This window comes from Tubulanus polymorphus, chromosome 11 (assembly GCF_964204645.1).
Source record: "Tubulanus polymorphus chromosome 11, tnTubPoly1.2, whole genome shotgun sequence".
In the NCBI taxonomy this organism is placed as follows: domain Eukaryota; kingdom Metazoa; phylum Nemertea; class Palaeonemertea; order Tubulaniformes; family Tubulanidae; genus Tubulanus; species Tubulanus polymorphus.
This window is the reverse complement of record NC_134035.1, coordinates 32,974-50,900: the sequence shown is the minus strand read 5'-3', so window position 1 is coordinate 50,900 and position 17,927 is coordinate 32,974. Positions and strand designations below refer to the sequence as shown.

The 17,927-nt window shown below is 39.5% G+C and overlaps 3 protein-coding genes across 3 annotated transcripts in view; 2 read left to right on the top strand and 1 right to left on the bottom strand.

The window, feature by feature from the left end:
• The window catches only part of LOC141913405 (angiotensin-converting enzyme 2-like), a 62,341-nt gene that overhangs the window by 17,719 nt on the left and 26,695 nt on the right, over positions 1-17,927 (top strand). The gene's annotated exons all lie outside the window — the stretch shown is intronic.
• LOC141912942 (uncharacterized) lies at positions 224-4,327 on the top strand. Its single transcript, XM_074804377.1, has 8 exons — positions 224-343; positions 584-672; positions 868-961; positions 1,361-1,460; positions 1,642-1,759; positions 1,899-2,012; positions 2,366-2,487; positions 4,128-4,327. The coding sequence occupies exons 2-8, from the start codon at positions 585-587 to the stop codon at positions 4,266-4,268; spliced, it is 777 nt and encodes a 258-aa protein (XP_074660478.1). The 5' UTR covers positions 224-343; position 584; the 3' UTR covers positions 4,269-4,327.
• On the bottom strand, positions 4,546-17,730 carry LOC141913288 (synaptojanin-1-like). The gene is made up of 24 exons (XM_074804776.1): positions 17,551-17,730; positions 17,363-17,449; positions 16,899-17,166; positions 16,231-16,456; positions 16,004-16,087; positions 15,676-15,834; positions 15,392-15,558; positions 15,165-15,246; positions 14,928-15,083; positions 14,384-14,540; positions 14,115-14,303; positions 13,930-14,032; positions 12,784-12,924; positions 12,448-12,640; positions 11,192-11,350; positions 10,890-11,040; positions 10,565-10,637; positions 10,177-10,383; positions 9,595-9,842; positions 8,997-9,232; positions 7,994-8,090; positions 7,787-7,893; positions 7,458-7,593; positions 4,546-7,178 (listed from the first exon to the last, which is right to left on the bottom strand). Exons 1-24 carry the CDS (start codon positions 17,669-17,671, stop codon positions 6,628-6,630), a joined length of 4,098 nt encoding a protein of 1,365 aa, XP_074660877.1. The 5' UTR covers positions 17,672-17,730; the 3' UTR covers positions 4,546-6,627.

Sequence of the window (17,927 nt, the reverse complement as noted above, 5' to 3'; positions counted from 1 at the left end):
CCCTGTACCGTGAGACTAGTTCAGCGCCGTACCGTGAGACTAGTTCAGCAGCCCCGTACCGTGAGACTAGTTCAGTGTGTAGCCACACGGTGTGTACCACACCCCCCCCCCCTTCACGTTCAATTCTCATATGTGCATCGCGTGTGAAGTTAAAAGTTTTTACCTGATTTTATGATTTAACAATAAAGTGATAAGGAAACTAAATCACTGGCGATAAAAACCCATTAGTTTTATCAGTTAAAATTAGATAAAAGCCCTGTTTCACACACACGTTTTCTTCTCAAAATCTCCATACTTCTCTCCGCTGCGGTTAGGCTTGGATTATTCAATTCTCTGCAAACACGTAAGTAAGATATTTTGTTGTTGCTAAATTTTAAAATCTATCAAGAATTATTGTTATTTTGCGTCCTAACTTTACTCAAATGTTGATTCACGTGAACCAACGGTGAACGATACTGTGAAATAGTTAATATAGTTTTATCTGACGTTAACAACTTAGAAAAACAAACGGACCAGATATTCATAAATATTTTGATACCTTGTATGGTATAGAATAACGACTGATTATATTGTATAATTTCAGGATGGTTTCGAAGACTGGACTCGCAGTTTTTGCAGTTGTTTTTGTTGTTGGCAGCATCGAGGCTTTTAATCAGGAGTTCGCTTCAAAAGGTTTTGTATTTTGAGGCGGGGTCCCAGGGGGTCGTATGAGACTTCTGTTAAACCTTCTTATGATTTGACTTTAGTGCCCTAAAGGCACTTAGTGTACAAATAAAAAGATATTTTCAATAAAACAAAATCGCAATGTCATGATTTTTTGAAAGAGTATTTCGGCAATTTTAATTCCAAACTTGATTATATTTCCAGCACTGGATGGATTTGCTGAACTCGCGGTCAGAAGAGCGAACGATGCGCTTGAAAGTCATATCTCCAAAAGGGGAATCAGTTCTGAAGAGCAGCAGTACGTGTATTACTCCAGTCCAGTCCAACAGTCTACTTAAACATTAATGACAAATAGTAGAATGCGGCCACTCTCTGACGGGAGCAGATTATACAATAAAACCCACTATGCAGATTTAAAAGATTTGAAAACTAACAATTTATTTACTGAAAAACTTAAAATGACACGTTTCGAACTCTCACTATAGAGTTCAGGTGTGAGGGAATTATAGAAACTAGGGGTTTATACATGTATAGTTGGGAGACCAATTTAATTGAATGAATTTCTAAGTGAGTGAATTAGTGGTTGGCAAGGCGTGAAGTCATATACTTAAAAAAGGGAATTTATGCGGAGAAAAACTTTTTTCCACGATTGCTGAATATAGATATGGAATAATGATTATGAATATATTAATTATAGGTTAATGAGATCGTTACGAATGAGTTTTAAGATCAGTCTCGGAGATGTGTTGAAGAATGTAACCGGTAAAGTGAAACAAGTAATCGCTGAGAAGAAACAGGTACATCGTGTAAAATCACCCACTGCCTGGATCCAGTTTCACAACTGTGTCTTAATCGCATTCATAAACCCAAAAACTTATTGAGCTACAGGCTTTCGAAGTTACCGCAAAAGTCAGCCACAAAGTTGTACATTTTTGTGATCAGTCTTTATGAATTTTTGCTTGTACGGATATCGCACAGGACGCCGCTGTATTGGTCGATAAACTAAAGGGTCTTGTCGGGAAGGTGAACAGTAAAGCGAAATTAGAAGTTCTGGAGTTGATCGAGAAACTGAAGTCTCACCCAACAGTAGCTACCAGTAAGCATCACGGTCCTCTCGCGGTCTTCCTAACTCAGATTCAAATCTAACTCGGGTTCAGTCAATCTGCTATTAGACGCTCCGACGACTCGAGTTTAAGAATCTTGATTAAATGTTGTGGTTTTCGTTTCAATTTCAGAACTGAACCAGATTCAGGAAATCCTCGATGGTTTAAAAGATCAGGTCACCGATAAAACTTTAACGCATCTAATGGTGAATGGAGAACAGTATGGACTATTTGATACAATGAAAGGTAGCCACCTCTCCTAGCCATGTTTCCCCAAGGCAGGGGAACCCGTAACAACGACGGGTCCAAATAGGTCGCCTAATGAAATATTAGAAATAGAATGATTTAGGAGTTGATTATTTAAATTGTGAAACTGCTGGATCCAGGATCAACGTTTTTGAAGCCATATTCTGATATTTCATTTTCCATATAATGAAGCCCTGCACTGTGCACCTTGTCCTCACGGGTTTTTGCAACAAGAATTACACTATTTATAGATATTCATGATATATCATGGTCCTGTACAGGGACTTGATGTGGAAAGTATAATTGGTGTCCATTGTAAAAATCTGCGTTAACTGAAGTATCATTTCATTCAGGATTATTCAACAAATTGGGATCGAAATTCTCGTCGTTCAGAGATTGGATGAAATCTAAGTTGTCAGTTGCCTGGGAGGCGTCTCAACCGGTAGTGGAAATCATCAAAGAAATGGCTGTTACGGTAAGTGGAATCCAGTTGTCACCAGGAGATATATGTTGTGGAAACAACCACTTCCAGGACCGGGTGAAATACTGCCTATGCTATCATGGAATTGCTTTTCTAATCGCTCGCGCAATCCTCCATCCATGCTTTGCTTTAATTGTATATTTGTGTGTAAAAACTTGTCTTATGTTCAGCACGCTTTCCATAGTTTTTCGATAGTGTCAAATTAATTCATTGTCAATTAGTTAAATTTCGATACAGTCAAACCCGACGGTAAAACTGGGTCCATGTTCAAGTGCTTTATATGTGTGCTAGGGGGCGCTGTATAGTTGGTTTTGTTTGTAGTTTGTGGTGACGGCTGCGACTACTATGGCGAAATCGGTTCTAGAAACAGCTATGACTTTTTTCAACGATCATAAACACGAAATTGGACCTTTCATTTACAAACAAGTCCTTCAAACTTTCCTCACAGTCACTTCTACCGCAGCTATTGGTCGATAATGTCATCAATTGTAAATAAATCATTATGAATTCGGATCGTGTTTTTTCATTTTATCCCGCGCTTTTTCATCGCTGTTTTTGTACATTTTGCTTCGCTTCAACTTCCTGCTATTCTAGCTGCTTTTAGTCCCTGCTATGTTAGCTGATTTAGTCCCTGCTCTGTGAGCTGCTTTTAGTCCCTGCTCTGTGAGCTGATTTAGTCCCTGCTATGTTAGCTGATTTAGTCCCTGCTATGTTAGCTGATTTAGTCTCTTCTATGTTAGCTGATTTAGTCCCTGCTCTGTGAGCTGCTTTTAGTCCCTGCTATGTGAGCTGCTTTTAGTCCCTGCTATGTTAGCTGCTTTAGTCCCTGCTATGTGAGCTGCTTTTAGTCCCTGCTATGTGAGCTGCTTTTAGTCCCTGCTATTTTAGCTGCTTTAGTCCCTGCTATGTTAGCTGATTTAGTCTCTTCTATGTTAGCTGATTTAGTCCCTGCTCTGTGAGCTGCTTTTAGTCCCTGCTATGTGAGCTGCTTTTAGTCCCTGCTATGTTAGCTGCTTTAGTCCCTGCTATGTGAGCTGCTTTTAGTCCCTGCTATGTGAGCTGCTTTTAGTCCCTGCTATTTTAGCTGCTTTTTAGTCCCTGCTCTGTTAGCTGCTTTAGTCCATGCTATTCTAATAGCTGCTTTAGGAAATTATTATGAAATATCACGAGCTGCTGCCTTCATGCTGAATCATCCTCGCTGCTCGGCGGATCCCAGCGAAAGACGAATTTAAACCGTTTGTACAGCAGTGATTTCATCATCGTCACATTTTACTGATGTCGACTTTATTTTTGGGTCGCAATTAGTAGTTACAATTGTAAGTCATATTTTGGATAAAACATCAAACAATCGTCACAACTACAGCAGTGGCTTAATCGACTGCAACAAGGAATTACTGTCATCTTTCATGCATTAGAATTCAAATGGAGCTAACACGTGAGACTTGACAAGGGCTTAAAGACGCGACCCCCAGGATCAGTTCCTTAGTTTGATCAGTGAATTTGACTCAAAACATCGGGAACTTAAGTACGTAATAGCAACTCAAAATCGAAAACTCTGGAACTGAGTCCAGGGATATTTATAAAACCATATTCCTCTCCCCGTAACAACCCACATGTTCCTGCATTGATTTCAGTTCATCTCGGCTGCTGGAGGTTATTTCACTGAAAAGGCACTCGAAGAAGCCATCAAATTTTTTGATGAACACAAGGAGGAAATTGGGCTGTTTCTATGGGAACAAGTTCAAATCGCATTTCAACAAATGACGGCCGGTTGAATCGGTGATTAATGTCAACACGTACTTTACTTGAATAAAGTCATCATCTTATTCTGAAATACTGATATTCACTACACAATATGTCCGATCGGCCCTGGTCTGGGATCGGCCCAGTTGGGTTCGTGGTCAGCTGCTGGCTGTGGATTGGAGTCATGGTTTCTCTATCGAGCTCTACGCAAGCTGCAAGCTGCAAGCTGCAAGTCTGGTCAACCCCCACTCTAACCCTGAAAATTCTGCATCCTGCAAATTGTGGCAAATAGAAAATGTATCGATAGACTTCGATTTCTAGTGATGATACAGGATCACATTTATTTATCGCTAATAATAAGTTTCTATAAGTATATATTATTTTATGGATGACTGAAAGTAACTGAATCCCAGGGAGGTGCACCTCCCTGCTGAATCAACCTAAACGACTCACAATGCATATAGTTTAACAAATCTATTCAATTAAAATGTAAAAAAAACAATAAAAAACGTAAATACCGATAACAAAGCAAGCATCAATAGGACTCAGGTTTTTAGCATTATTTTCATGTTTACAGTATTTCATTACGTTCTAACCATAATCACCCAGAAAATGGCTGCCTCCATAAATCCCCCTATGACATCATCCACTATTCCCTAGCACTGATTTGTTGTTGGTAGTGATTATAAGTGCATAGTTTGCGACCGCCACATATTGAAATGTTATATCTGAATACAGTAACAGGTCTGTTCATAATCCCACGACCCAATTCCATCTAACGGGTATCAGGAACCTTTTTGTCTCTGATTTAAGGAATCTCTCGGCTTTTTTCAATAGTTCATAAAATTTCCAATTAACATTGGGTCCATCCATAGACCAAGCATCCATCAGACTATAGTGTACTAGTCCTAACAATACAATGATCTGATATACTGTACACCATAATGATATGTGACCAAAAGCTTCAAATTGTACTCGAGAGTGGTGAGGTAGATGCCATTCAAGGACCATGACAGTGATTAAAGGAGTGATTCCATGATACTCAAGGTCTTGAATTGATCCATTCCAATTTAAGAACTTTAAGGGACCTTCAAGGACTGCTATGAACCCTGCAGTAGACTCCTCCCAATACATAAAACAATTTGAGCTGCACTTTCTCAATCTTACAGGATTGAAGCCTACTGTTTGAAATACACACATTATCACTGAGTTTAAAATGCAACAATAAATGAAAAGTAACTTCACACCCGTTGTTCAGTGAAGGCTAGTTGCTTAAACATTGTTAAACGCTGATCGGGTTTAGTGAACAGAACCCTGGTTGCACAATTGTCAGTTAAGACTAAAGATTTCTTCATTTCCAGTGATTCATTCAACTGACAACTGACAACTGTAGAACAGAGTTTAGGTCGGATTAACATTGACTTTAAACAACTGGCTCTTTAACAAACATGGACATAACCTTTCAATGCATAGTCTATCAATAGATATAACATTCACACATAGAAGATTCAAATAACATTTAACAGCCAACAAATATCCATAAAACATTCCGAAAAAACATTTAAGTATGGACTATACCCACAGCTGGGGCTACATTATTGTACCGACTGCTGGGGCTACATTATTGTACCCACAGCTGGGGCTACATTACAGTATACTAGGAGCTGGGGCTACATTACAGTATACTAGGAGCTGGGGGTACATAGCTGCAGTACCCAGAACAAGGGGTACATAGCAGTATCCAGAACAAGGGGTACATAGCTGCAGTACCCAGAACAAGGGGTACATAGCTGCAGTACCCAGAACAAGGGGTACATAGCTGCAGTACCCACAGCCGGGGGATGAAGGCACATAAAACTACTATCTCACCTGATTCAGTCTACTTAAAACGTGTTCACTCTATAACTGTGCTTTAGAACTAATACTAGCTTGTTTAGCACGGTTTTAACACCGATCTATCGCTATTGTTTGTTTAAACAGATCTATCAGTTACCGGTCGGTATTTTACAGTATTTTACAGTGAGAAGACTTTTTAAAACTACCTGATGAATTGATATAATGAGGAAGTACTTATATAAAGTTAACTATGCAGCTATGGTTGAACCTACATTAGATATGTTTCTAAACACTAAGTCAATTTTCTGATGATATCTACACGCAGACTGTGGTTTATTTTGACTAGGTGATCGAAGGAAATGCTTACGTGAACTAATCACTGATTAACCAGTTTCAACATTCTCAGAAATTAGAGGAACCTCAGTCAGGAATTAGATGCAAGATTCTGAAATTTTCACATTCTTTTCAGAGGAGAATTTACTTTTCAGAAATATTCATATTTTTCACATGCATCTCATTCCTGCTCAGTTTATTGTTTTTGCTGAGATGTTTTTTTTATCGTGGAGGAACTGGAGGTGGGTTTCTGCGTTTAGGTACAGGAGGAGCACCTGGTTCTGGAGTTACCCCTGGTTCTGGAGTCACCCCAGGTTGAGACGATCGTTGAGGTACGAGCGGGGTGAAATTATCGCTGAAACCATTTGAGGCAAAATCGGCGAAATTATCATCGAACTGTTGAGATGATGGTAGAGGGGGTGGTGTAATAAGAGGGGCGTCACTAGGGGGTGAGGGGGGAGGTGTCCCCGGACTACCTAGTTCAGTAGCTAGTAGCTGAGATACGGGTTTATTTCTAGGTGGTACCGATGGTTGGTCCGGTCCACTGCCTCGTCGAGGGGGTACAGTCGGTACTTCTGATATGTTACGGCGAGGAGGGGGTGCAGGTGGTTGAAATGGATCCGCTGTAGTTGAAGTTGCTGAGAATGTAGTAGGAATTGTAGAGAATGGATCTGTAGTTGTAGAGAATGTTGTAGTAGTAGTTGGAGTAGTTCTGAATGGATCAGTTGATGATGGAAGAGAGAATGGATCAGAGGCAACTGATGATTCTCCATCTGTAAAAATACAACAGCAACAAATAAACAGTAGATCGATTTAAATTGTTAACTACAACACTATGTTTGTGTTACTGTAGTCAGTTGAGATGTCCCTCTTTAAACGCTCTAATTCGGGGAACTGCATCAGATTTTGGAATAATATGGGCTCCTAAAAATTGTGATTATTCCACTTTTTGAATTTATTCCACACTGATAAAACAATCAGGTTTTCTAATGAAAATAACAAGACTTTGAATCATATTTTGTCGATCAACTGTCAGAGTAACTGATATTCACCTGCTGGTAACAATGGAGGTGGTAAGTCTGAATCCATACTCTGAGATGCCAGTAATTTCTCGATCAGAAATCTAGCTTGCTCCTCATCTCTTGTTCCTGTATGTTGCACATTTGTCGGTCGTCCAATTATTCCGATCTGAAGTTTTACAAACAAATTCAACTTAACAATAAATGAAACTTTTGAAACGATGGCTGCCTCATCTGCCAATGATTTCACTGATTTCCAGAGCAACATCATAGTTTTCAGGGAATTCGATGATATCATAGGGGGGATTATGTAGGCAGCCATCTGTTTGTCACGAATTTCATTGAAATGTTTTTGTTCTCACCAAACCAGTAGATGATGAAACAGGATTTTTAACAGTAGATTCATTAGTTGGTAGTCGAGGGGTAGGTCTAATTGGCTCCGTCGATGGTTTGACTGGTTTAGGTGAACCTTTAGTCGAAAGAAAAACATTGTTTTTTGATAGTTGATAGTTTAGATTTGATAGTTAACATTATTAGATGAAATCTAAGCCGATAAAATGATTATTTACTTGGTCTAGGTGGAGGAGGTCCAGTTCTTTGTGTAGGTGGCGCTGGTCTCTGAGGCGGAGCAGGTCTCTGCGGTGGCGGCGGTTTCGTTGGTTTAGACTGAAAAATAGAAAATAATCCTTTAAAATCTCACCGTTAGAGTAATACATGAAGAGAGTAGAAGATCTGCAGTAGAATGAGTTAGACTTGTATAAATACTAGGGGGATCCAGGGACAACATGCCGTCAGTGAATGAAAAGTAACCAAAGAGTCTAAACTCCTGGTGATGAATGGTCTGTCTCTTAATTCGACTTCGATTGAAGTCTTTTTAAAATTCTATAATAAAATCTGGATATAATTAGGTATTTTGTGAATGGTGTTCATAGATAAGAGTAAAACGTATTTCTAACTACACTGAAAAATCAAAAAATTACATAAAAAAGACTAAACGTACACAGCGTTTTTTCCTGTTTTGCTGTTGGCAAAAAATAAAGAGACAAGAAGCAGACAATTAGACAAATAACCAGTAACAGTGAATTCTTCTCAGGTTGTCGTCATCTTAAAAACATTTATAGCTCGATAACAACATTGAACAGAACAAACCTTCTGAGTTGAATGAGCTGCTATTGTCTCATCTTGATCTAACAATTCACCCTACAAATATTCACATCAACTACTCAATAATATCTGTATGTGAAGAGATGTTTCTCATTGTTTTTATCTGAAGTTAAAATAGTCCCATGAAATACTGCGCCTAGTTCTACAGTTCTGAATTAATGAATTTGATTCTAGTTTTGAATGCAATAAAACCTGTCTAGAGTGAACACTTGTGGTAGAAAGGTTTCACTAAATTGAAAATGGATTAGAAAATTTTGATTGGTTCCAAGAAAAAAGTGTTCATTTTAGAGAGGTACGCAATAAAGGTTTAACTTAATTTGGAAAATGAACTAATTTCACCTCAATTGAGTCAAACTGAACTGAAAGATTAGGGAACCATGTGCTGAGTTAACTGACACTAGTTTATACCTCTAAAGTAATAGTAGGTGTTGATACTCGTATCGGTTGTTGACTGATCGTAGATGGCGGTGTTGGGCGAGAAGGTTTATTCATTGATTTCACCGCCGCAGGTGGACGAGGAGGTCGATTATTCCTCGACGAATCCTCGTCGTCGGAGACCGGCGTAGTCCGACCGGATCCAGCCGGTGAAGCCTGTAAATTACCATCTAAACCGAGTCCAATCAACTCTTCATCCAACTCATCACCTGCATAAAACAACCTACCATAATTACTATCAATGTGAAATAATACTTTATAGAATTAAGTGGGGGGTCAGTTAAATAGACCTAGGAACTGTTGCTCTGTTGCAGGCTTAGGCAAGACCGCTCTAAACCATCTTTCTTGTATATAACCAATCAAACAACTTAAGACTAGTCTTATGATTAATTACCAGTCACGACTGAGCATTCCGGCCCTGGACTCAATGAAGTCTGGTTTAAATACAACTCGAGTAGATGGAACTCACAACAGTGAAACTGGGTCCTGGGTACATTTGAAAATTATACCGAGGCTTCTAATTATGATCTTAGCAACAGTAAATCTATCACTGGGTTAAGGTATAGCTTACCTTCCATATCATAAGTCATAGTCGGAATATCGAAATCATCTCCGAGTAGAGAATTAGTAAACGCATTATATAAAGCAGCAGTATTAGCCGTACAAACTGACATCTCTTTTTCCATCTCATCCTTCCAGTTATCAGTTCTCAATCGAACTCTGATTAATCGATGATTTACTTCAGTTTCATCATATTTTAAAGCTATTAAAGCACTTTGACCGCAACGATATGTTAATGCCATTTCATCACCTACAAACCTACAATACAATATTTCCATATATCTATGACTGGGAGACATTAGATCTGAGGAAGGCCTGCGTTGGTCTTGCCGAACTAGGATTTGTCTTCAAATTTTGAATGATGATCATTTGTTTCTTGATGATTCTTCTCTGGGCTCCTTTTCATATATCTACCACTGGGAGACATTAGGTCTGAGGAAGGCCTGGTCTTGCTGAACTAGGATTCTTTTTTGAATTTTGGATGATACACGTTGTTTTTAGATGATTCTTCTCTGGGCTCCCTCTCAGTCACTTATACGTAATACTTTGAGAGATGTTTAGTGGCTCAGTTTAGAGGTTAAGAATGATTTACCGAATCAATATAACTTCTCCAGCGAGAGCGAACTTGGTACAGATAACATCGATCAGCTCATCATCATCAAACGTGCTGCCATCTATTAGACTAATCATAACCGTTCCGTCGGCTGGACCTTGTCTACTGACCACATCTTCGATTGTTGATTTACGACACTTTTCATCGACGTGTAGAATATCGATATCGAGTAGAGCCATCACCGGTCTGAAAGAAATATCAATATCACTGGTCTGATAGATATATCAATATATCAATATCACTGGTCTGATAGATATATCAATATATCAATATCACTGGTCTGATAGATATATCAATATATCAATTCAAATACTGAGGTGAATCAATAAGACAATAATTAGAAATCAGTAATGAACAATAGACTGACCTGTGATCGGATGTTTTCAGTTCTGCTCGATTGTATAATAATAGTTTTCCAGGATTCCCTTCATCTTGATCATCTGTAATGATGTTTTTGATTCTTATATTCAAATACATGTATTTCAACAGCTGATCTAGCACCAGACAGGGGCGTGGGGGGCGTAGGGGGCATCACTGATTGCCCGTACCTGTGTGGGCGTTGGGGGCGTCACTGATTGCCCGTTCCTGTGTGGGCATGAGACATCACTAATTGCCCGTTCCTGTGTGGGCGTAGGGGGGCCACTGATCGCCCGTACATGTGTGGGCGTAGGGGGGCCACTGATTGCCTGTACCTTTAGTTGGTAGTTTTTTGCGTCTCCACAAAACCCGATCGGTCCAAGCCGGACATCGATTCTTTTCACTGGTATCGTAATCATCACAGAACAGATCGTATTTATAGGTCGGTGCAAAATTCGGCAAACCTTCGTTAAATCCATTAAATGTCTGGAATTGAAATAGAGCTTTTCATCTCTGAATTCGGGTTCACTTGTACTAAACACATTTAATTCTTAAATCAATTTAGGATTCCACATTCTTTTGTAAAACTGGACTCTGGATTGGACGTAATTAAGGAATGTTTTACGTGATGACTTACGTTTCCTGCTTGTTTTTGACTGATAAGTTGATCTCCTTGTTGAAGCGAAGCCCAATCATTATTAGCGATCATCTCTTTTACTTCATCATTGGTCAGGTCGATTCTATAGTTAAAATCACCGCACCAGAACACATAGTCATGACTAGATAGCGACCGACCCTGCAGGTTAAACGTAGAATTTCAATTCAGATTTTGAAGATAAATCTAGAATGACTGGAATTAAGGGGTCTCAAATTTGTAAATTCTGAAGAATTACGTAAGGCATATTTTGGGATGAGTTTAAAACGATTATATGCATCAGACAAAAAAACCATGCAAAGCATGAACATAAATATTGCTGACACTGAATAAGAAAATGATGTAATATAAATATAAAATGTGAAATACTTTGCTATAGTCACATCCCCGGGTACTTAGCCCCGGTCCAGCCACATCCCCCGGTACTAAGACCCGGTCCAGCCACATCCCCGGGTATTTAAACCCAGTCAAGGCACATCCCCGGGTACTTAGCCCCGGTCCAGCCACATCCCCCGGTACTAAGACCCGGTCCAGCCACATCCCCGGGTATTTAAACCCAGTCAAGGCACATCCCCGGGTATTTAGACCCGGTCCAGCCACATCCCCGGGTATTTAGACCCGGTCCAGCCACATCCCCGGGTATTTAGACCCGGTCCAGCCACATCCCCGGGTATTTTAACCCAGTCAAGGCACATCCCCGGGTATTTAGACCCGGTCCAGCCACATCCCCCAGTACTAAGACCCGGTCCAGCCACATCCCCGGGTATTTAGACCCGGTCCAGCCACATCCCCGGGTATTTAAACCCAGTCAAGGCACATCCCCGGGTACTTAGCCCCGGTCCAGCCACATCCCCCGGTACTAAGACCCGGTCCAGCCACATCCCCGGGTATTTAAACCCGGTCAAGCCAGACCCCCGGGTATTTCGACCTGGTATAGCTTAAACTGTGAACCAAACCATACAGAAACCATGCACTAAACTACAGCAGAGAATTACAGAATTACTCAGTCTGTAAATCTACCTCAAAATAATAAACACACACAAATAAATCTAACCCTAAACCTTACCAAACAAGCTTCCTATAAAACAGATATATAAATGTGTCAGGTATCAGTATATCACAAAGCTGAATCCACTAAGATGTATTCAAAGCAGTATCTAGCGGTTTTACTAGTCATGTTCGAGCCCATCACCTATCAGTCAATGATACCCCTGTCGACCGAACACTGGAATACTTACCATCGGGAATGAGATACGTTTATAGATCTCACTGAAATCGTTGTTACGTTCAGATATTTGAGATTGTCCTGCGGCGAAATGTGAACAGACAAAACACAGACTAGTGCTGTACGCCATAAATCTGATAGCAACGCCCCCTTTATTTCCTGCTGCACCTCCGAGACCGGTCTTTACTGAGTCAACTGCTACATCTCTGTGTGAAATAATAATGAAATAATAATTATTCGTTACATCTCCTTGAAGGTTTGAGAAGAGGGACGTCGTTCTCAGTCAAATTTGTTTTACTTCTAAATTACGGGTAGATGAACGACGAGTTGAGATGAAAGTAGTTTATACCTGATGAATGGAGCGAGTTGAGGTCTAATGAATATATATAAACAAACTCCGACGAGTTGAGCAGACGTCAATAAAACATACTTCACATCACGAGAAATTGTCTTCTGTAGAAACATCGCCCATTCTCGTACATTCTGTGAACTATCAATGATAGGTAAAATAGATCATAGTATATCATCTCACACACAGATCTGTGAGATATCACAGTCATCTCACACACAGATCTGTGAGATATCACAGTCATCTCACACACAGATCTGTGAGATATCACAGTCATCTCACACACAGATCTGTGAGATATCACAGTCATCTCACACACAGATCTGTGAGATATCACAGTCATCTCACGCACAGATCTGTGAGATATCACAGTCATCTCACGCACAGATCTGTGATATATCACAGTCATCTCACGCACAGATCTGTGAGATATCACAGTCATCTCACACACAGATCTGTGAGATATCACAGTCATCTCACACACAGATCTGTGAGATATCACAGTCATCTCACACACAGATCTGTGAGATATCACAGTCATCTCACGCACAGATCTGTGAGATATCACAGTCATCTCACGCACAGATCTGTGAGATATCACAGTCATCTCACGCACAGATCTGTGAGATATCACTGTCATCTCACGCACAGATCTGTGAGATATCACAGTCATCTCACGCACAGATCTGTGAGATATCACAGTCATCTCACGCACAGATCTGTGAGATATCACAGTCATCTCACGCACAGATCTGTGAGATATCACAGTCATCTCACGCACAGATCTGTGAGATATCACAGTCATCTCACGCACAGATCTGTGAGATATCACAGTCATCTCACGCACAGATCTGTGAGATATCACAGTCATCTCACGCACAGATCTGTGAGATATCACAGTCATCTCACGCACAGATCTGTGAGATATCACAGTCATCTCACGCACAGATCTGTGAGATATCACAGTCATCTCACGCACAGATCTGTGAGATATCACAGTCATCTCACGCACAGATCTGTGAGATATCACAGTCATCTCACGCACAGATCTGTGAGATATCACAGTCATCTCACGCACAGATCTGTGAGATATCACAGTCATCTCACACACAGATCTGTGAGATATCAGATAAAATGAGAATGTACCTAGCATTCATGATGTTACTGGCGTTCAAATCAACGATCTCTTCGAATCCAATCGCGAATATATCAACAGGTTTCGTGTAATCTGCACTTTCATCCAATAAATCTGAACAGACACAAATTACATTTATATCAAATATCTGCGTATTCCACACAGTTTCTGAGGTAAACTGAATTTTAAAATGTACCTGGTTGAGTCTCGTACGAGATAGCGGGTAAATCGAGCAACCAATCGGTGACCTGTTCGTGTTTGAACGCCACGCTGCGGAAATGTTTTCCACCATTGACATTCCACGTTCCGCTGAATATCCGCAGTGATGTGGAATATGTGTATTCAGTATGTCTCATCACTAATTCACTGAGTATTGCTGGGGAAGCTTTCAAACAGAAGAGAAAAACATTTCAAGACGAAGATTCTCCCTTCCCTCCCTCCCAAATCCCAATTTGTCGACCTTACCTTGAAGACATTTATTAGACAGTAGCGCCCTCGCTTTATCAGACATCTCTGTTTTCAGCGTGTGACCTAACAATAAGATATCTATTGCTTCTTGTTTGCTGTTGTCGAGAAAGTTATTCTGAATGGTTCTCGTCGCTGATCGCGCTGCGTCTTTATACTGAAATCAATCATAATCAACTCCTCAGTAAAACCGCTCTAAATGAGGAGGGGGGGGGTTGAGTGGGGTCAGTTTTACCTCTCCAAATTCTACTCACCCAAGGTAGATAGATTTAGTAGAATATACTATATTATAGTATGACTATCAGAATTGATACTGATTTAAACTAAACTCTATATAATCTCGCATACCGTAGATTATCTGATCATTTAACTTACATAATTCATTAATTTAGTCTGAAATCGACATAACACAAAATCTCCCACAAATTACTAAACTATAAACATCGATAAAATCATCTCAATACATCTACAATGATATATCTGAATATCAGTATCAAATATCAAACTTATAAACATGAAATGAGACATTTTCCAGTAAAGATACCTTTGATCTGCCGCCACCGAGAGCCCCGGTCCCCGCATAAATACGGCTCACTTGATCTCCATTCAAAGCCCAAATCTGTTTATAAACATCGAAGAAACGCGACACCATTTGAGGTTTATTCTCTAAACCTAAACATTCTAATTGTTTGGGTAAAATCTATAAATAGAAAGTACAAGTTGAATGTGAGTATGGTAGATGGATGAGAACGGAGTTTAAGGGTTTTACTGAACTACTCACTTCTAAACCAAATAGTGTTTGAACAGCATTTGTCCGATCCAAACAATCCAAACAGTTGGTTCGAATTGTTCCAGTTTGTTGTCTGTAGTTACAAAATACGTATCAGAATCAGAATTCAACAGTGAACTTACCGCGTGTGGATCTGAGGCCAGTTATTCAAAAGTTGGTTAACAAACATCTGGATGTTAGAAATTAGTGAGTAAAATTCAGATGATCGTATTTTATACCTCATTATAGCTGAACCGCTGCAGTAAAACATATCGAAATCATTCAGTTGTTTCATAACTTTAGTTTTGAGTTTATTCAGGTTCTTTTTATTGCCGCGGAACTCGGCGTGATAATCAAACGCTATGTGTGGGATACTCTGAGAATGTATGGAAGCTTTGTGATGATTCTATAAAATAGAAATTAACAGAAAAATGTTTTATAACTCTGACTCCAGTTCTAATAGTTTTGAATCCAGTTTCACTTGTTAGATCTGAATCCTGATTTGGGCAGGTTTCACATTTACCTGGAATGCTTGACTAAGCATGAATTCTCCTTCTTTGCTGCCAAGTAGATTTACTATAACCTGTTCACCGTATTGCTGTTTAACCATGTTTAAATGACGCTCGAATGCAGGAGCAGATGCTTCATAACCTCGAGACATTTTCACTTTATGAGATCCGACCTTAAATATCATATATTGAGCTACAGTTAACTACAGAGTAGACTCAGACTCTCACAGTTCGTAACAGTATAACTGTGAGGTAACTATTTAACTAAGCTTTTTGAAGAAACATTTACTGATACTCAACTGGTATCAAGACCCTTATCATTTCAATTTCCGCTCAACTAACCTGAAGTCCTGGCTGTTCCCAGAATAACGGAACTGAACCACGAGTTTGTAAATAAGAGGTGACTTTATCATCAATGAATATCACCTACAAATAGAATATTCAAATCTTAACTGCTTATAGGTCAGTAGGTCAGTAGGGGCAGTAGGGGCAATAGGGGTAGTAGGGGCAGTAGGGTCAGTAGGAGCAGTAACTTAGATGTGGGTTTGTGAAATATGTGAAATATTAACCTGTTCAGTTTCGACGAAATTAGCGACATGTCCATCATCGTTCGTGCCTCTAACATTAAACCTAGTTCCCGCACGTTCACAACTCAGTCTCGATATTAAACAGGCTTTACCCTGTTTATCAGCTGCGTAGATAGTACGTATTTCAATACCTCCGCACATTATCTTCATCAACCAATTACTACAGTTTACACCAAAACGCTGCAGATGAACGAATAAAGCTCGATTCCTAGAAATATCAGAGTGACAATTACATCATTAAACTGCTCAGGTTAGATAAGTAACCGTGAGAATTTAAGTCAAAGTATACCGGTAAATATCATTGAGGAGACTATTTGTGACTGTAGTGAACTGATATAAATCTCAGTATAGTTAACAAATAAAAACCCGCAGTAGATTTGTAGAAACAATTGTTCCTCTAAAGATGAGGTTTAGTTTTAAATCAAAACTGTTAGGAAATAAACTGTTTCTACAAATCTACTGTTGGTTTTTATTTGTGGTTTATCTCTACCAAGAAGTTCTGATTTTGTGAAACCAGCTCTTGCTCATCCTCACTTGCCAGGGCTCAGTACCCAATACATTGTAATTAGTAGGAGGTAGGTCCTGGTGACTGGATGGGTGAAATCAGGCCTATTCCTAAAGCTAAGTAAAAAACATGGACAATATCTCACCAGAAAAATCGATTATCAGTCACGTGATCTTGATGCGTTCTCTGCGCGCATAAACTGAGATCTAACGGTTGCCCTGACGATGACCACGAGAAATAGAACGTTCCAGAATTCAATAGTTTCCGCACCTCAACAATACGATCCTCGTCCTGCGGCAGATTTTGAAGCGATATGAAAGTGGTCGCGGTAACGCGGAAAATCTCTGAGTTAAGAATTTTCCCGACGGAAATACAACCAGTAACGAGTATCAGGTATAACAGATTACCATCAACTGAAATAAATATTATCAATATTCATAACGTTTGATTGAGCTTAAAAACCTTTCTAAATATCATCAGAATCTGGACAAATTGCATCCAGTCCGGTATCAACATACAGTGAGCTGCTAATCAAGCCCAGTCCAGTAACTAACTACTACTGGACCACTGTTCTGTTTGATACTGATGAAGCGCTGGGTTTATACTCACCATAAGATAGTTTTAGCACCCCCAAACATCCGTAACCATCCATTATCTTCGTATATTGTTGTTTAACTGTGTCAGTTTCAATGTTAGCTAAATTAAAACGATGTTACATTGATTAACAGATCGATCGTTGAATGATTCTAAAATCTAAAAGCAAGGATTTGTTTTTAGAATCGGGAGATGCTACTTACAAAGAACGGCAACTGCCTGATTCTCAAACAGCAAACTCTCTTCTTTACTTCTACATTCAACCAGCACGCTGTAGGGTGGTTCTAATTTGTGATAAACTCGGAAATCTTTACGCATCGCCATTCTGTGATTCTAATTACACTGATCGAAAAATTTATTTCGATAAAATCAATCAGTTCCGGGTTTTGACGTATGAAAATGCAGCATGTTGATTCAGTATTTCCAGGACCAATTCAATTCAATCCAATTTAGTAAATTTGTGCTAACGATAATTTTATTAAGATATTGAGCAGATGAAAGACCAATGAATCTGTTGACATTCAATTAGTTGATGATGGTAATATACACGCTATCGTACTGAACGTTTTGTGTACAGTAA

Bases quoted from the DNA above. Each gene is read 5' to 3' on its own strand.
- LOC141912942 (XM_074804377.1), top strand. From the start codon at position 585: ATGGTTTCGAAGACTGGACTCGCAGTTTTTGCAGTTGTTTTTGTTGTT. The intron at 962-1,360 runs GTACGTGTATTA...TATTAATTATAG, and splicing joins ATCAGTTCTGAAGAGCAGCA to GTTAATGAGATCGTTACGAA. The intron at 2,013-2,365 runs GTAGCCACCTCT...CATTTCATTCAG, and splicing joins ACTATTTGATACAATGAAAG to GATTATTCAACAAATTGGGA.
- LOC141913288 (XM_074804776.1), bottom strand. From the start codon at position 17,671: ATGGCGATGCGTAAAGATTTCCGAGTTTATCACAAATTAGAACCACCC. The intron at 16,457-16,898 runs GTGAGATATTGT...TGATATTTCTAG, and splicing joins ACTGATAATCGATTTTTCTG to GAATCGAGCTTTATTCGTTC. The intron at 11,041-11,191 runs GTAAGTCATCAC...TTTCAATTCCAG, and splicing joins GTCAAAAACAAGCAGGAAAC to ACATTTAATGGATTTAACGA.